The sequence below is a fragment of the Coregonus lavaretus genome, assembly GCF_964263955.1.
Source record: "Coregonus lavaretus genome assembly, chromosome: 14".
Lineage (NCBI taxonomy): Eukaryota > Metazoa > Chordata > Actinopteri > Salmoniformes > Salmonidae > Coregonus > Coregonus lavaretus.
Window position 1 is genome coordinate 30,703,351 of NC_140001.1, and position 18,162 is coordinate 30,721,512.

Here is an 18,162-nt window from a genome sequence, read left to right on the forward strand (position 1 = left end):
GGTCTGTTTTTGAAAGCATATTAAGGAACTATTCTCATCTCCATTGTGAGACATATTTACAGTTATCCAATCAACTCAGCCCAAATCTGACTGATTAGTTATTACCTGTATCCAAGTGCATTGCTGGATAATTCTCACTGCATAACCGTCGCCATGAAAAAGCATAATCCTTGCCTACCCCAGTCACGGTTATTTGAGTCTTAATGTGAACAATGGGTCTGGTCACCTCTCTTGGCAAGGGCATCAATGTCTGGTGTCATCTTTGATGTAGAGATAGTCAGAACCACTGACAAGTGGTCATTTGTTAAATTTGACCTATGACGGGATTTGTTTTAATTCGTGACTGAGAACGTTTGTTCACACACATATGTGGACCCGAATAAAACGATAGTTACCGGAGTGTAACTCCAGTTCTATGAGTGGAGCTCCGCCCCATAGGGGAGCTCTGCTCCTATTGGTTTACCCACTGCCCTAAAGCAGCATCAGCCTGAGACAAAATTATGCACACACCTGCAGCCAATAGGAGTACAGGTGTCCCTATAAGAGGGGTCGCTTCCCCTCAATCAACCTCCCGAGATATTTATCTTCAGCGAGACTAGAGGGTCGGCAGGGCCTTAAGTCTTATGGGGCTCCGCTCCACTCATAGAACTGGAGTTACACTCCGGTAACTATCGTTATATATCGTGGAGCTCCGCCCCATAGGGGAGCTCTGCTCCTATTGGTTTAAGGCGGAGCGAAACGCTCCAAAATGTACTCCCTGCCGAGCCCAACACTTCCCATCAAAATAAAAAGGTCAGGCATAGCAATGGCTGCAACCAAGTCCCGCAGTACTGCAACCACTGTCTCACAATACAAGTGTCACAATATACCGCGTCAACGGTTAAAACCCACCCCACCTAGTCCAATGGCAACACCAATGACTAGTGGGCAGATCACCAGAATACGGGCCATACTAATCTGTACTAGCAGATAGATGGTACCTCAATATCCTGTTACAATAATACCGACCACTAATGGAATGACACAAAGTGTCACTCTACATTGTGTACACGGTAGCCCGCCCCACTCAATCAATGGAACCCCAGAGATTAGTGGGCAGATCCCAGAACATGATTCATACTAATCTGAACAAGCAGATAGATGACGTCACATTCCGTCAAAATTGTCATGACCGGTCTAATAGTACCATAACCAAGGTTACTACTATTATCCCTCATCATTCTGCCTCAACCCAGTTATTCACTGGTGGCAGATCAATACATGCCTCTACTATACTGAACATGTCAGTCAGGAGTCATGCAAAAACATGTCCTATCAGAAGCGGACCTGAAAGAGACCTGTCTCCTCAGTCCTGCATTCCTCTCTCCTAGCTCAAGTCCTCCCCTCAGCCACGCTGAGTACAGACTGAGCCAAAGAGTTAGAAGACATATCCAAGAGATAGAACCGGATAAATGGAGACGGTGTTGACCACGACGCCGCTGCACAGATATCCTCTACCCCTGTTCCTCTGAAAAGGGCAGTAGAAGCCGCTACTCCACGAGTGGAGTGGGCTCTTATACCCTGAGGCAATTGTCGCCACGCTGCCTCATAAGCTGTCTCAATGCCTTCACAAAGCCAATGAGACAGACGCTGTTTTGAAAGTGGTCTACCTAGTGCAGCCGCACGTGACACACAAACAGCTGAGGCGATGACCTAATCGCTGCTGTGCGCTCAACGTAACACGCCAAAGCGTGCACTGCGTACAGGCGATGGAGCCTTTCCTCACTCCTCTCCCCATGAGGAGGGGGAGAAAAAGCCCACAGCTCCACGGTCTGTGATCTATATGAACTCCTAATAACCTTCGGCACAAATGCCGGGTTAGGACGTAACACCGCTCTGCTCAGATCGCCATTAATGGCAAGGCAGTCGGGTCTCGTCGAAAGAGCACACAAATCACTAACACGCTTAGCAGTAGTCAAAGCGAGCAACAGTGCCGTCTTCATAGACAGCATCTTGAGGGGTATTTGATTCAATGGCTCGAACGGCGACTTACATAGCGCTTTGAGTACCAAAGCCAAATCCCACTGAGGAAGCGTGGCTCTAGGCATTGGCCTAAGCTGCTGCGTTCCTAATAAGAAACGTTTCACTAGAGGGTGGCTGAAGACAGTGTCTCTGCCGAACCCCTCGTGACAAGCTGAAATCGCCACTGCAAACACTTAATGGTGGCGGGCGATCGCTGCTTATCAAACATAAACTGCAGGAAAGAGAGAACACTCTCAACCTGACAGCTCATGGGGTCTACATTCTCTGTGACGCACCATTGTGAAAAAACTTTCCATTTGCTGGCATGCACCCTGGAAGTGGAACTGACACGTGAACCCTGTATGGTCCAGATCACTGAATCAGATAACCCACGGCGCTCTAGCCTGTCCCTCTCAGGAGCCAAGCCTTCAGTGGTTGACCGATTATGGGCAATCGCCCTATCGAGCCTCCTGCCTGAGACAACGCATCCCGTCGATGTGGAATTGGCCAAGGTGGCGCAATCAACATCTGACTCATCTCCGCAAACCATGGAGCCCCTGGGCGACCAGGGGCTACCAATATTATTGACAGCCCGCCTGATCTCACCCTGGCTAACAGTGGGAGACTGCAGGACAGCAGAGGGAATGCATACAGAAGAACTCTCGGCCACGGATGGCGCGCGAACGTGTCCCTTCCCAGTGGCGGTTCGTCCTGTTCCCTCAGAGAGAACCATAGGGGACAATGCACGTTCACGCGTGACGCGAACATGTCCACCTCGGCTCTCCCGAACTGTTCCCAAATTTGGAGAACAATGTCCGGATATAATATAATATAATATATAATATATAAATATAATAAAATAATATAATATAATCTAATAATAATATAATATAATATGCCATTTAGCAGACGCTTTTATCCAAAGCGACTTACAGTCATGCGTGCATACATTTTTGTGTATGGGTGGTCCCGGGGATCGAACCCACTACCTTGGCGTGGGTTCGATGCAGACGCCACTCGTCGTCTCGGGGACCCCCTCGAGACATGAGGTCTGCTCCTACGTTCAAGTAGCCCGGAATGTGTGCTGCTCTCAATGAGCGGATGTGCTCGTGAGCCCAAAGCCACAATTCCTCCACCGACCGGTGGAAAGCAGGAGACCTGACTCCTCCCTGGCGATTTATGTAGGCTACTCTGGTCCGGTTGTCTGACCAGACCAGCACATCGCGACCCCGAAGGGTAGACGCGAAGTGGATCAGAACCAGACGAACCGTTTCCAACTCCAAGAGGTTGATGTGGCGACTCGAAAGAGGCCACACCCCTCCTATCGCTTGGGTCTGACATGTCCCTCCCCATCCAGTCAGAGAGGCATCTGTAAACACTGGAATGTAGGAGGACACTTTGCCTATCGGGACTCTGTGCGTGAGAACGCGCGGGTCTCTTCAATAGTTCAGATCTGCACTGAGCGAGAGAGGAACCACCACCAACCAATGACGTTGACGCACTGGGTCTAGTCTTAGTTGGGCGAACCATCGCTGCATCCTGCGCATGCGCAGGACTCCCAGCGGAACCACGACGTGGGCTGACGACATAAGACCCAAGAGTGACATGACTGACAGCGCCGTTACCGTGTGATTCGGACAACACTTTCTCAGGGCTAGCAACAAGGCTACCCTTCGAGGGTCCGAAATTCGAGCCTTCATCATTACAGTGTCTAGCTGTATCCCCAGGTAGACAATCTGATGACTGGGCCAGGGTGCACTCTTTTTCCAATTCACAGCGAACCCCAGACGTGTGAGATGAATCACTGTCTGTGTCGTGTGAGTGAACGCCAGCTCTGCTGATGGGGCGAGAACCAGTAGGTCGTCTAGTTAGGCTAGTAGCCTTATTCCCTGACGACGCAACGGTTCCAATGCCGCCTCTACACACTTGGAAAACATGCGAGGTGCCAGGGCGTACCCGAATGGCATCCTCGTGTACCCCTTGAAAGGCGAATCGCATAAACTTTCTGTGACGCGGCAGCACCTGCACATGAAAGTACGCGTCCTTCAGGTCTATGCTTGTACAAAAGTCTCCTTTCTGGACACATTCCAGTAGACGTTTTGTTGTGAGCATTCGGAAGGGCCGTTTGGTTACGCTCTCGTTGAGAATGCGTAAATCCAATATCGGCCTCATTCCCCCCGTCTTTTTGGGCACCAGGAAGTAGGGGAAAATATAGCCCTTTGTTCCTTTGCTCCTGGGGAACTACTGTGACCGCCTCCTTCGCCAAAAGTTCCGTAATCTCTGATACCAGAGCGGCCACTTTTTCGGGCGTTTTCCTCACCGTCTCCACCACTCCCCTGAATGGGGGCGGGGTCCGATGGAATTGGATGGCATAACCCTTCTGCAACGTCTGGTCTAGCCAGCGTGAGAGAGTACAGCTTCGCCGCCACTCCCAGCAATGCAGAGAAAGCGGGTGAGCGCGAAGCTGTGGTACATTCAGTGGGAAGGACCTGTATTCCTCGATGGCCCTTGCCGCCGCTGTTCCCCAGCACTGAGGTGGTGGAACAGCCCAAGGCGGGCCTCCCATGAAAGGGAGAGGAAACAGCGCGTTCTGAGAGAAACGGGGGCGCCAATACGTTGGTTAAACCCATAACCATAGTATTCCGGCCCTCCGTGAACGCAGCGCGGGTCTGAACTGCACTGACCGAGGCTATAGCCTGCGACAGAGCACCATCCACAGAAAGCGATTGCGTCATCATTCCAGTATCTGGCTGTGACTGCAGCCCGCTATGAGAGCCCTTCACTACAGTACTCCTAGGAGTCTGTAATGTGAGGTCTCTATGAGGTCACACAAGGCGGCGCCTTGATACCTTCTTAACCTTCACCTCCTGTGTGTGCTCAGCTCTGCACCCCTGGTGGGCTGAGCTACACTCAGCATGGTGAGCATCAGCGCGTTCTGAGAGAAACGGGGGCGCCGATACGTTGGTTAAACCCGTAACCGTAGTATTCCAGCCCTCCGTGAACGCAGCACGGGTCTGAACTGCACTGACAGAGGCCTTAACCTGAGACAATGCACCATCCCCGAATAGCGGTTGCGTCATCCTGTCATTATCTGACTGAGACTGCAGCCTGCTGTGTGAGACACTCACTACAGTACTCCTAGGAGTCTGTAATGTGAAATCTCTATGAGGTAACACAAGGCGGCGCCTTGATACCTTTTTAACATTCACCTCCTGTGTGTGCTCAGCAACGCACCCGTGGTGGGCTGAGCTGCACTCAGAGTGGTGAAAGAGAGAGAGCGAGAGTGAGGAAGGTCGAACGCTCTCGGATATATTATGGAAAAGGGGCTCTTTTTGACAAAGTCAGGTGGAGCCAACTCTTTATTACACACATCAACAAAAACATTCTCCTCCATACCCTCAACGGTAGGGTGGGGGGGGGAACAGTGGGCACAGTCACACTAGGTGCAGCGCCGTCTTCCGTTCTCTCCCCCTCGCCATGTCATAAACGGCGTCTCTTCTGGCCGCCCTTCGGGTGATGCCAGGATGACGCTTTAATGACCTCTCTCGCCGGCGGAATGGTCGGCACCTCTGGAGCTGTAGGAGGGGCACTCCCTTGCTGCTGGAGGCCGCCGTCTGACGCCGGGCACGACGCCGAGCAGTAGCGAGAGTGAGAGCCACCCTCCATCATGTCCACTTCCGGTTGGAGGGAGTGCCCTAAGGCAGCTGATGCTGCCTTAGGGCAGTGGGTAAACTAATAGCTTAATCTCCAGCCGTTTAGCAGCCCTCTCAATGAGACCTGGAAATTCAGAGCGCAGAGAGGCTGTGGCGTCATCATCCAGGGATGTAAATGACCTCACACTTTCCTGAGGGAAAAAGGGGTGTTAAAACATCTGGGTCAGTGTAATGAATTATTCCAATAGAATATTCATTTCCTCCCCAATAGCCCTGTCATCCCCTGAGTCAGTGCCTTCAGATGATGCCTCAGAAGCTGAGACTAACACTGATAGCACATCCTCAAGAGGAATATCCTCCCTAAAAATGCCCAACGCTGCTTCCTCTCCTTCAAAAAAGGAGGGCGCAGCTGGCGCATAGTGGGGGATTAATGAGGCCGTCCCTGGCGTGCTGTGTCCCTCAACCCACGAAACATAAGTCGGTGGGGGTCGACAGCCGCCAAGGGGAACAGCGACATTGAGCTCTGAAAAGAGCTTTTGTGGATGGAAAAACTTGGTGTGCTCATTTTAGGACGACGTCGATGACTGCAAAATCCGACGGCGTATCTCGTCCTGAGTCTTCTCTTCGTCTCTTCTTGGCTTCTTCAGTCTAGTCCAGTCGCTGAAGATAAAGGGAGGCTGATTGAGGGGAAGCGTCCCCTCTTATAGGGACACCTGTACTCCTATTGGCTGCAGGTGTGTGCATAATTTTGTCTCAGGCTGATGCTGCCTTAGGGCAGTGGGTAAACTAATAGGAGCAGAGCTCCCCTATGGGGCGGAGCTCCACGATATAGAACAAGCATCCTTTGGGCGTGATTTTTAATGTTTGGAAACTTTGTTTCATTCAGTGAGCCATAAAACTGGTCTGTTGTTGCTGTTTTGTATTTCTCCTTCAAAACACTGTCACATTGGATGTCGATTAGCTCCAATTGTGTGTCTGGTGGTGCTTTCTCACTGTCGAAACCAGCTCAGTCTCAATCTTGGTGAAGTGTGAGAAGCGGCGGGAAAACTCAGCATGCAGGTCGATCAAAGTGCTACTGTATGTCTCAGTGCGGCACTGCGATGTGGGTGCGTTCAGTGCGGCCAGTGTCGGGAAATGAGCGCGAGACCGGCTGCTCATTTGTCTGGAGAACAACATAAGTTTGGCCTTGAATGCTTTCATGTTGGAATACAGTTCATGCACAAAAACACAATTTCCCTGCAGTTTAGATCGTTCAGATGCCCCAATATGTCCACACCGAAAGCAAAGTCGCCTAGCCAGTCTGTGTCTTTCAACTCGGAGAAGTCGTCAGTTTTACCAACCGTATCAAGGAACATACCTATCTTGCTGTCCATTCTTCTTTAAACACACGACATTCAGAGTGCACTTTTCTCATTTTCGCAGCAATCATTTTTCACGTCAAAAGTCATCAAGCAATGGCTATGATGACTGAGTGCATTCTGAATCTGACTGTAGGCCCAAATATAGAGCGCGCTGCCAGGCGCCATCTATTAGAGTTTTTTTGGATATCATGCAATGAGTAATTTTAGGCAAAAAATCGTAACTAAAATATTATCATATTTAATACATAAAAAAAATGTCTTGCAGGCCCGGCGGCGGCCCGCGGGCCGTACTTTGCCCACCCCCTGCCCTAATCTATGGATTTCACATGACTGGGAATACAGATATGCATCTGTTTGTCACAGATACCTTTAAAAAAAATGGGCCTCATAATGGGCCTCAGGATCTCGTCACGGTATTTCTGTGCATTCAAATTGCCATTGATAAAATGCAATTGTGTTCGTTGTGCGTAGCTTATGCCTGCCCACACCATAACTCCACTGCCACCATGGAGCACTCTTTTTACAACGTTGACATCAGCAAACCGCTCGCCCACACAAATGCCATACACGTCTTCGGTTGTGAGGTCTGTGGTTGTGAGGCCAGTTGGACATACTGCCAAATTCTCTAAAATGACGTTGGAGGCGGCTTATGGTAGATTCTCTGGCAACAGCTCTGGTGGACATTCCTGCAGTCAGCATGCCAATTGCGTGCTCCCTCAACTTGAGACATCTGTGGCATTGTGATGTGTGACAAAACTGCACATTTTAGAATGGCCTTTTATTGTCCCCAGCACAAGGTGCACCTGTGTAATGATCCTGCTGTTTATTCAGCTTCTTGATATGCCACATGTCAGGTGGATGGATTATCTTGGTAAAGGAGAAACGCTCACTAACAGGGATGTAAACAAATTTGTGCACAAAATATGAGAGAAATAAGCTTTTTGTGCAAATGGAACATTTCTGGGATCTTTTATTTCAGCTTATGAAACATGGGACCAACACTTCACATGTTGCGTTTATATATATTTTCAGTGTAGATAGATATCCAGCCAGTTATGGCTAGCTATCTAGCCGGCTAGAAAAGGACTACGGTAGCTATTATTATTGACTTTGTCCAGTGTACATCAAAACACAACGTAGCTATAGTATGGTTTACTTATGTAAATAAGGTATTTCTGTTTTTTATTTTTTATAAATTAGCAAACATTTCTAAAAACCTGTTTTCGCTTTGTCATTATGGGGTATTGTGTGTAGATTGCTGAATTTTGTATTTATTTAATCCATTTTAGAATAAGGCTGTAACGTAACAAAATGTGGAAAAAGTCAAGGGGTCTGAATACTTTCCGAAGGCACTGTATAGACACACCGTATGTGTTTTAATCAAATCAACTATATATGCATTGAGCTTGTCTGATGCTTTAAGCTCACTGTTTGATTAAATAAGACACAAATGACTCAAGAGGGAGCCAGAGATCAAGATAACCAGAAGAAAAAAAAACTTTACCTTTCCCGACCATCCTCCTACTTGCTTTCGCAGATTCTGCCATTACTCTCCTGAAGTTGCCGGTAATAGGCTACACAAGGAGTCTGCAAACTTTCTGCCAATTTATCTTACAATTTCTACCGATGATTTTCATATGCACATTTTCGTGGAACAGTTTCATTTAATTTATAATAACGTCTTTGTATCTCAAAATCATTGTCATGTGGTTAATCGAAATTCTATCCAAATCTAAATGAAGATGATACAAACCTAAAAAGTAACTTCTCTTGCATGCCAACTATGTAAAAATAGCCTATAAAGTAAACAAATAAAAACATTGCAGCCTGCAGGTAGAAAATATCCTGATAAAAATAAATATCCTATCAATCACATTGGTTACGCATGGCCCGTCTGCAACGAACATGAAACATTGTATAAACTATTAACTTGGGTCCGGCCCGAAGCTCCTTACAACACTGTATAAAATATTCTGGGCCCTCAGTTTCCTGCGGCAGTGAGCTCGGGACAGACACAGCTGTAGGCTATTTACACAAGGGATAAGAAGTAATCATGTAGGCCTATTTTTAAATGTTTCCACTGGATCAGAGCATAACATTTCTCCCTTTCACACGGAGTTGTTATCAAAAGGGAGAGTGCTGGAAAGATTTTTCAAATACATTGAGGAATTATTGTCATTGTCAATGGATGTAAAAATTGACTTTGCTTGCTGTTTGAGGTGAAGAAAACATTACGTTGAGAAGCTCCACAGCTCATTAGTTTTGGTGAGTTAAGCCAATCAGAAATACTATCAGATCCCCAAATGGGCACATTTATATGCCTACATTTGCGAGCAGGCCAGGTAGTCTATAGGCCTACTTCTATGCGTAATCATGTGCGCGTCCTTACTCAACATTGACAGGAGCGCTCCAAACAAAAGACAATGACTAAATTGACAAAACTCGTAAACGGAATGAAATAAACCAAAACTTGTTTCTCACAAGTGTAGTATAGGTTGTGCGCTCTACAAACAGCATGTCCACTCCGACAATGAGAACCGTAAAAGACTGGAATAATAATATATTGAATGCATTGACAGACATTACCGTAACCAAACAAACATTGTAGATGAGAAATTAAAGGAATTAATAGTAAATGTACTACTGGTGATATAAAGTATGCAATGGGGAATTGATAGACACTAACATGCTGACCACACCGCTCGCGTTACGTGCGTGAGCGTTGCAAAATACACTGCTCAAAATAATAAAGGGAACACTAAAATAACACATCCTAGATCTGAATGAATGAAATAATCTTATTAAATACGTTTTTCTTTACATAGTTGAATGTGCTGACAACAAAATCACACAAAAATTATCAATGGAAATCAAATGTATCAACCCATGGAGGTCTGAATTTGGAGTCACCCTCAAAATTAAAGTGGAAAACCACACTACAGGCTGATCCAACTTTGATGTAATGTCCTTAAAACAAGTCAAAATGAGGCTCAGTAGTGTGTGTGGCCTCCACGTGCCTGTATGACCTCCCTACAACGCCTGGGCATGCTCCTGATGAGGTGGTGGATGGTCTCCTGAGGGATCTCCTCCCAGACCTGGACTAAAGCATCCGCCAACTCCTGGACAGTCTGTGGTGCAACGTGCCGTTGGTGGATGGAGCGAGACATGATGTCCCAGATGTGCTCAATTGGATTCAGGTCTGGGGAACGGGCGGGCCAGTCCATAGCATCAATGCCTTCCTCTTGCAGGAACTGCTGACACACTCCAGCCACATGAGGTCTAGCATTGTCTTGCATTAGGAGGAACCCAAGGCCAACCGCACCAGCATATGGTCTCACAAGGGGTCTGAGGATCTCATCTCGGTACCTAATGGCAGTCAGGCTACCTCTGGTGAGCACATGGAGGGCTGTGCGGCCCCCCAAAGAAATGCCACCCCCACACCATGACTGACCCACCGCCAAACCGGTCATGCTGGAGGATGTTGCAGGCAGCAGAAGATTCTCCACGGCGTCTCCAGACTCTGTCACGTCTGTCACATGTGCTCAGTGTGAACCTGCTTTCATCTGTGAAGAGCACAGGGCGCCAGTGGCGAATTTGCCAATCTTGGTGTTCTCTGGCAAATGCCAAACGTCCTGCACGGTGTTGGGCTGTAAGCACAACCCCCACCTGTGGACGTCGGGCCCTCATACCACCCTCATGGAGTCTGTTTCTGACCGTTTGAGCAGACACATGCACATTTGTGGCCTGCTGGAGGTCATTTTGCAGGGCTCTGGCAGTGCTCCTCCTGCTCCTTCTTGCACAAAGGCGGAGGTAGCAGTCCTGCTGCTGGGTTGTTGCCCTCCTACGGCCTCCTCCACGTCTCCTGATGTACTGGCCTGTCTCCTGGTAGCGCCTCCATGCTCTGGACACTACGCTGACAGACACAGCAAACCTTCTTGCCACAGCTCGCATTGATGTGCCATCCTGGATGAGCTGCACTACCTGAGCCACTTGTGTGGGTTGTCGACTCCGTCTCATGCTACCACTAGAGTGAAAGCACCGCCAGCATTCAAAAGTGACCAAAACATCAGCCAGGAAGCATAGGAACTGAGAAGTGGTCTGTGGTCACCACCTGCAAACCAGTCCTTTATTGGGGGTGTCTTGCTAATTGCCTATAATTTCCACCTGTTTGTCTATTCCATTTGCACAACAGCACGTGAAATGTATTGTCAATCAGTGTTGCTTCCTAAGTGGACAGTTTGATTTCACAGAAGTGTGATTGACTTGGAGTTACATTGTGTTCTTTAAGTGTTCCCTTTATTTTTTTTAGCAGTGTACATTTACACATACATGTTATTCGATAATTTAATCCAAACTGCTCGTGTCCGTCAACAAGCATCTGCGTAGCCAGGCGCTAAAATAGAATTTGGTTCTATTTTTTACGCTTGACTCGCTGCAAGGCCCGCCTCTCCCTTCTCCCCATTGGTTTTTAGGAGCATATACCCACGTGGGTGCTTGAAAGATGAACTGAAGTCCACACTCCAGTCCAGTTGGTGGTGTTAATGCACCTTAAAGTTGGTTGCCATCTGCCATATAAAGTCCAAAGAAGAAGAAGAAGCCTGAAGGAGGAGAGATTACTAGAAACTAACTAGGTTTACCCTTTTATCTGTGGATTAATTGTCAGAGTAGAGGACCTTGTGCATTTCAGGTAAAATAACTACCCAATGTTTATATCCCAGGACAAATTAGCTAGCAACAGCAAGATAGCTAGCTAAATAGCCATGAAATTCCACAAATTAACTTTTAACAAGACACACCTGTCAATTGAAATGCATTCCAGGTGACTTCCTTATGAAGCTGGTTGAGAGAATGCCAAGAGTGTACAAAGCTGTTATCAAGTCGAAGGGTGGCTACTTTGAAGAATCTCAAATATAAAATATATTTTGATTTGTTTAACACTATTTTGGTTACTACATGATTCCATATGTGTTATTTCATAGTTGATGTCTTCACTATTATTCTACAATGTAGAAAATAGTACAAATAAAGAAAAACCCTTGAATGAGTAGGTGTATCCAAACTTTTGACAGGTACTGTATATATTTGCTACTGCTCAACTAAAAACAATATCGGTCGAACAACAGCCTATCGACCAAACAATCGACCAGTTGAATAATTGGGGTCAGCCGTACTTTAATCTTCCCATTGTCTGAAGGTTGTGGCCTGCGAGTTGGACGGTATGCTAGGCTCCAGAAGAGAGTGCAGTGCACGTGAGTACAGTACTTGCCTTAACTTAGCTAGTGAGATACTCCCCTTTAAGGAATTGTACATGTATTAGCTGAAAGTGTGATCGTGATGCAGTGACATCTGTGTCCATTGTCTGTAATAGGCCCATGCAAACCAAACTACAGATCTTGGTGGGGGATGTCCTGAAAACAGAGCTGCCTTTCTTCGACGTCTGTGTCGCCAATTTACCCTACCAGGTAAAACTCTTCACCCTCAGTAACCAACACGGACCCAGTTCAGTAAAACCATAATAGCCTTTTGGCAAAAATACCTACGGATAAATCTGTTTCTTTGTTGTTTTGCAGATTTCATCACCTTTTGTCTTCAAGTTACTTCTGCACAGGCTTTTCTTCAGGTCCCCGGGACCACCCATACACAAAAATGTATGCACGCATGACTGTAAGTCGCTTTGGATAAAAGCGTCTGCTAAATGGCATATTATTATTATTATTAGGTAAGACACAAGAGAAGATGGCTGGTTCCAGAGCTTCAACACTCCCTTGATCCTGTCATTGACTTAACATCTATTAGTACACTTGGGGGCCAAATCTCAACTTCAAATAGGCACGGGTAACCCAGACTGTTGTGTAATTCATGCATTGTTATCAATGGGAGATACTTGGAAAATTTGAATATTGTGCATGGACCTCGAGTTGGGATTTGGCCAAATCATTGTTTATTTGTCATATGCACCGGATTGATATGGCGTAGTGTACAAAGTACAATTAAATGCAACTCGCTAGGTCTCCTCAGAAACAGTGCAACGACTAAAACAATGGCTAAAAACATCTATTAACATATTTGATGACTTGTCAGATGTTCCAGAGAGTTTGCCAGGCGTCTGGTTGCCAAGCCTGGAGACAAACTGTACTGCAGGCAGGCTGTCCATCAACACTCAGCAGCTGGCTTGAGTAGACCACCTCATTAAGGTCAGTGGGATCTCTTGGTTCCGTCCCAAATGGGTCCTGGTCAAAAGTAGTGCGCTATATAGACGTGTTAGCTGACATCACGAAAACAATGTGCATGCTTCAATGGGGCAGAAGGCTGGGTTTCGTGATTCTGGATGGCCAGATCGCTAGCAACAATGACAAGAAGCTACCATGTGGGGAATCATAGTTGGTTCGTTTCAGCTAGTTTGATCTTGTTCTTGATACCATGTTTTGTTTTGTTTTGAGGTGTTTTGACTGATGTCACGTCTATGCTAATATGGCAAATGTCAATAGCTAGCCAACCAACAACTAACACTGTGTTTGAGACAAGTGCTCATTGTGCAAATGTATTTATGTTTTCAATAAACATTCGAGACGAAATAGTTTACATGTTGTCAACAGTCGAAGCCAACCCCGTCTGTTTTGCCCCATAGTTGCGCATGCGTCAGTGCTAAACAACCAACCCGTCTATAGGGAATAGAATGCCATTCGGGACAGAACCGTCGACTCAGCCATGGCACTGGCATCCCGTCATTGTGCATGTGGACCGTTGTGGTTTCTCAACTATGTTACTACCTTTTCTTCATTCCAAGAAAAAAAACCTTGGCTCTGTTAACCACAAACTATGATAATTTCTCTCTTGCTCAGGTGGGGAAGAATAATTAGTGGAGTCGAGTGTTGTCAGAATAGAGCCTAAGAATCCTCAACCTCCTGTTAACTTCCAGGTAAGTGTTAGTTCTGCAAAGGTTGTGAAACCTAGGTGTTAAAATGTTCTGCTGCACAGTAGTTATTGTAATCAGCAGTACAATGCAATATTTCTTTCAAACAGGAATGGGAGGGTCTCGTCAGAATCACATTTGTGAGGAAAAACGAAATACTCAACGCAGGTTTCAAGTGAGTACCAAAATAAAGGGTATTCAAATCATAGTTAGTCATATCCTGGCGGCATCAAATAGTAATGTGACAAGCTATAACATTAACACCGAAGATGATGGTGCTTTCCAGGTTCACTGCAGTTGAGCAGCTGTTGGAGAAGAACTATAGGATTCACTGTTCAGTACACAACGTGGTAAGCACACACCTCATGACAATATTCACTGATGTTTCTGCAGTCAGTATATTTTCACATTCTGGATGTGGTTAGGTGATTATCAGTATTGTCAAAGTGAGTCATTACATTTGTTCATGTTTCTGGAACAGGAAATCCTAGCAGACTTCAGCATAACCAAGAAGATTTAGTATTCTGCAGGAGGCATTGTTTAGTGAGAAGCGAGCCAGGAGCATAGACGACTTCATGGTGTAAGTGGAGCTGGCTATTCTACATATGTATGAGTTTTATTTTGTTTTAATGTTACGTTAACTAGTGATTCTTCATGCCATAACCTTCATGTTGTCTGTCCACAGACTTCTCCACGCGTTCAACTCTGCTGGGATCCCTATTTCCTAAGCAGACGGTACTGCTGAGGACTTGATGCAGGAAAGCAGTATTGTGGAAACCTATCCAGGTTTTAAACCTCCAGTGCTCTTTAAGGAACGGCAACTGGAAGCTGTTATGGATTGTTGAGACACATCCAAGTCATTTGATTGGATGAATGATGACTACACTCATTTGATAGATCTTACCCCCTGGACTACATTCATTGTGCCTTTTCTATGAAAATGAACTGGTGATCAGTGAACTGTACATATTTATTAAGTGGTTACGTGTATAGTTACCCAAACGCTACACCACACCCGCGGACGTCAGTTTCCCCGACAATTTCGCAAACACATTCTAACCGTTCTGATTGCACACAGAAACCGGTCGGTTGGGCCAGAGCCACAACACACATGGGTAAAGCAGCGTTTAGAAAATGTGTAATTGGCTTTGATACTCGGATTGGTTAGAAATTATTAAATCGCTGATGACTTTTTGTATAACACCCCTCATTTTGACGTAACCACAAACGACAGCAGTCTGACTGAAGTATGTAGCGAACATAAACAGAATTATTCCGCTGCTCTGAGTCGTCAGGCAAATGGATAGCTAATGCTCATACATAAAATAGATGCACTACAATGTAGTTGGTCATCCCTAAGCATCAGCTGAACCTAACGTGCTTGGTTGTCATGGATAGGTTTAGAAATATACTTTGTAATATGTGTAAGGAGCCTGTCAATAATAAGAGTTTTTGAAATAGTGTTGGTGTATTTCATGAAGTTCAGCAATTCATTACTTCTTTAGCACCACAAAAAAATTCATTCTGACTTCCTTTATATCTCCATCTTAAAGATGTAGCTACAACTTTATCCAGTTGAAACGGTATGCAAAATATACAATGACAGTGTTCAAACTGGGCCATTGCTGCACTGTAGGGTCCCCCGTGTTGACTGTCCTCACGATGAAGCTGAAGTCTGCCTCTAGATGGCGCTGCTGGTGTCACTGACTACTAGTGCTGAGTGACAGGGCCAGAGTCACCACAGTCTCCCTTCCTGACAACCCTCGCTGTCTCTCTATGCCCTACAAACACAGAACATCATACTGCTTACTACGCAGACTAATGTAAAGACTATCGTTATCAACCATTTTACAGCGTCTTTACTACCTATGTATGAAGACTGAAAAATGTCAGCCCCGTTATACCCGGCCTACATCCCTAGTCGTATTTTGACCACATGCATTTCTCTCAGAGATCAAGGGCAGACTATTGAGAGGTTCTAATGCCACATCAAGAGTTAAACGTCATCCACACTCAGGTAATTCAGTAGTGCAGGCTAAGGGTAAAATCAAAACAGGTGATTCTTTATTGAGCCAGTGTTACATCTCGTGCAAACACTGAGCAACATATGCAGCAGTATGTCAGTGGTTTTTACTATACATTTGTTAGTGGTTTTTGTTCTAATTTTTTTTACAAAGTGAGTGAAAAATGACTTCACAGTATAAAAGTAAAAGGGGGAACAAATTAACTGGGGTTGCCACGAAACATGAACACAAAACTGAATCAAACTATAGACTGGTCATGGAGGAAAAAACATGGATACAAGAGGGAGGAAAGATAACACGAGAAGAAGCACAGCTTGATTTGATGCCTCTCAAACTCAGAAGAAACTCAGAGAAAGACGAAAAGGAAGACTGGCCCTACAGTGACCCAACCACACGCATGATGGAGGATGGAGGCCAACATACAGAGTTGCACATGCACACATCAGTCAGACCTACCAGAATCCACAACACTGGTACTGTAGAACCCTAAAGCACAACCAACATGGAGAGGTCTCTGATGAAGCCAAGTCAACAGCCGTTCAATTTAAATAAATAAGTTGTTTTTTTAAAGTAAATAAAATCGAACAAAAAAAGATACAAAAAAGTTAGCATAAAAAAAATCAGAAAAAAAAGGGATCCAAGGTTGCATTCCCCTCCCGTTATTTCTGGTGACATCCGTGGGCCTAATTGGAAAACAGATGAGTCCTTTCCTTTGTCTTTTCACAGGCGGTTGTGACAGCGTGAGACAGCTGTGCTAAGTACACTACATGGTCAAAAGTATGTGGACACCTGCTCGTCGAACATCTCATTCTAAAATCATGGCCATTAATATGGAGTTGGTCCCCCCTTTGCTGCTATAACAGCCTCCACTCTTCTGGGAAGGCTTTCCACTAGATGTTGGAACATTGCTGCGGGGACTTGCTTCCTTTCAGCCACGAGCGCATTAGTGAGGTCAGGCACTGATGTTGGGCGATTAGGCCTGGCTCGCAGTCGGCGTTCCAATTAATCCCAAAGGTGTTCGATGGGGTTGAGGTCAGGGCTCTGTGCAGCCAGTCAAATTCTTCCAAACTATCTCAAAAAAACAATTTCTGTATGGACCTCGCTTTGTGCATGGGGGCATTGTCATGCTGAAACAGAAAAGGGCCTACCCCAAACTTGCCACAAAGTTGGAAGCACTGAATCGTCTAGAATGTCATTGTATGCTGTAGCGTTAAGATTTCCCTTCACTGGAACTAAGGGGCCTAGCCAGAACCATGAAAAACAGCCCCAGACCATTATTCCTCCTCCACCAAACAGTTGGCACTATGCATTGGGGCAGGTAGCGTTCTCCTGACATCCGCCAAACACAGATTTGTCCGTCAGACTGCCAGATGGTGAAGTTTCATCACTCCAGAGAGCGCGTTTCCAATGCTCCAGAGACCAATGGCGGCAAGCTTTACACCACTCCAGCCGACGCTTGGCATTGCGCATGGTAATCTTAGGCTTGTGTGCGGCTGCTCGGCCATGGAAACCCATTTTATGAAGCTCCCGACGAACAGTTCTTGTGCTGACGTTGCTTCCAGAGGCAGTTTGGAACTCGGTAGTGAGTGTTGCAACCGAAGAGAGACGATATTTATGCGCTTCAGCACTCGGCGGTCCCGTTCTGTGAGCTTGTGTGGCCTACCACTTCGCGGCTGAGCCGTTGTTGCTCCTAAACGTTTCCACTTCACAATAACAGCACTTACAGTTGACCGGGGCAGCTCAAGCAGGACAGAAATTTGACGAACTGACTTGTTAGAAAGGTGGCATCCTATGACGGTGCCACGTTGAAAGTCATTGAGCTCTTCAGTAAGGGCAATCTACTGCCAATGTTTGTCTATGGAGAGCGCATTGCTGTGTGCTCGATTTTATATACGCCTTTCAGCAACGGGTGTGGCTGAAATAGACTAATCCACTAATTTGAAGGGGTGTCCACATACTTTTGTATATGTAGTGTATCTAGTGTTTATGTTCCTGTATGTACCACTGCCCCTCCACACACAGACCATACACCCCTCCTCTCCTTGGTCGACCACACACCCCACCCTGGTCTGGTCTACAGCAGGGCACGCGGCCTCTTAGGATTGATCTGCTTACTGGCTTGTTCTTCTTCCTGGAGCGATGAGCGGAACGACTTGACTTTATCTGAGGAGAGGAACACAGACAGTGGATTAGATATTGCTTATCAAAAA

At 46.2% G+C, this 18,162-nt stretch overlaps 1 protein-coding gene and 1 pseudogene across 3 annotated transcripts in view; one reads left to right on the plus strand and one right to left on the minus strand.

The window, feature by feature from the left end:
* Positions 1–12,233: 12,233 nt before the first annotated feature.
* Positions 12,234–14,656, plus strand: LOC311141114 (dimethyladenosine transferase-like; annotated as a pseudogene). Its single transcript has 6 exons — positions 12,234–12,264; positions 13,876–13,934; positions 14,039–14,103; positions 14,215–14,278; positions 14,410–14,508; positions 14,614–14,656. The product of its transcript is annotated as a dimethyladenosine transferase-like (transcript).
* Positions 14,657–15,965: 1,309 nt separating this feature from the next.
* The window catches only part of LOC311141410 (kinesin-like protein KIF2A), a 36,221-nt gene continuing 34,024 nt past the window's right edge, over positions 15,966–18,162 (minus strand). The window contains exon 21 of one of the 2 annotated variants that reach the window (XM_084176727.1): positions 15,966–18,115. In XM_084176727.1, the coding sequence (XP_084032853.1) occupies positions 18,027–18,115 (89 nt within the window). In that variant the 3' untranslated portion in view covers positions 15,966–18,026. The remainder of the gene's footprint in view (positions 18,116–18,162) is intronic. The other variant, XM_084176726.1, reaches the window with a different exon arrangement.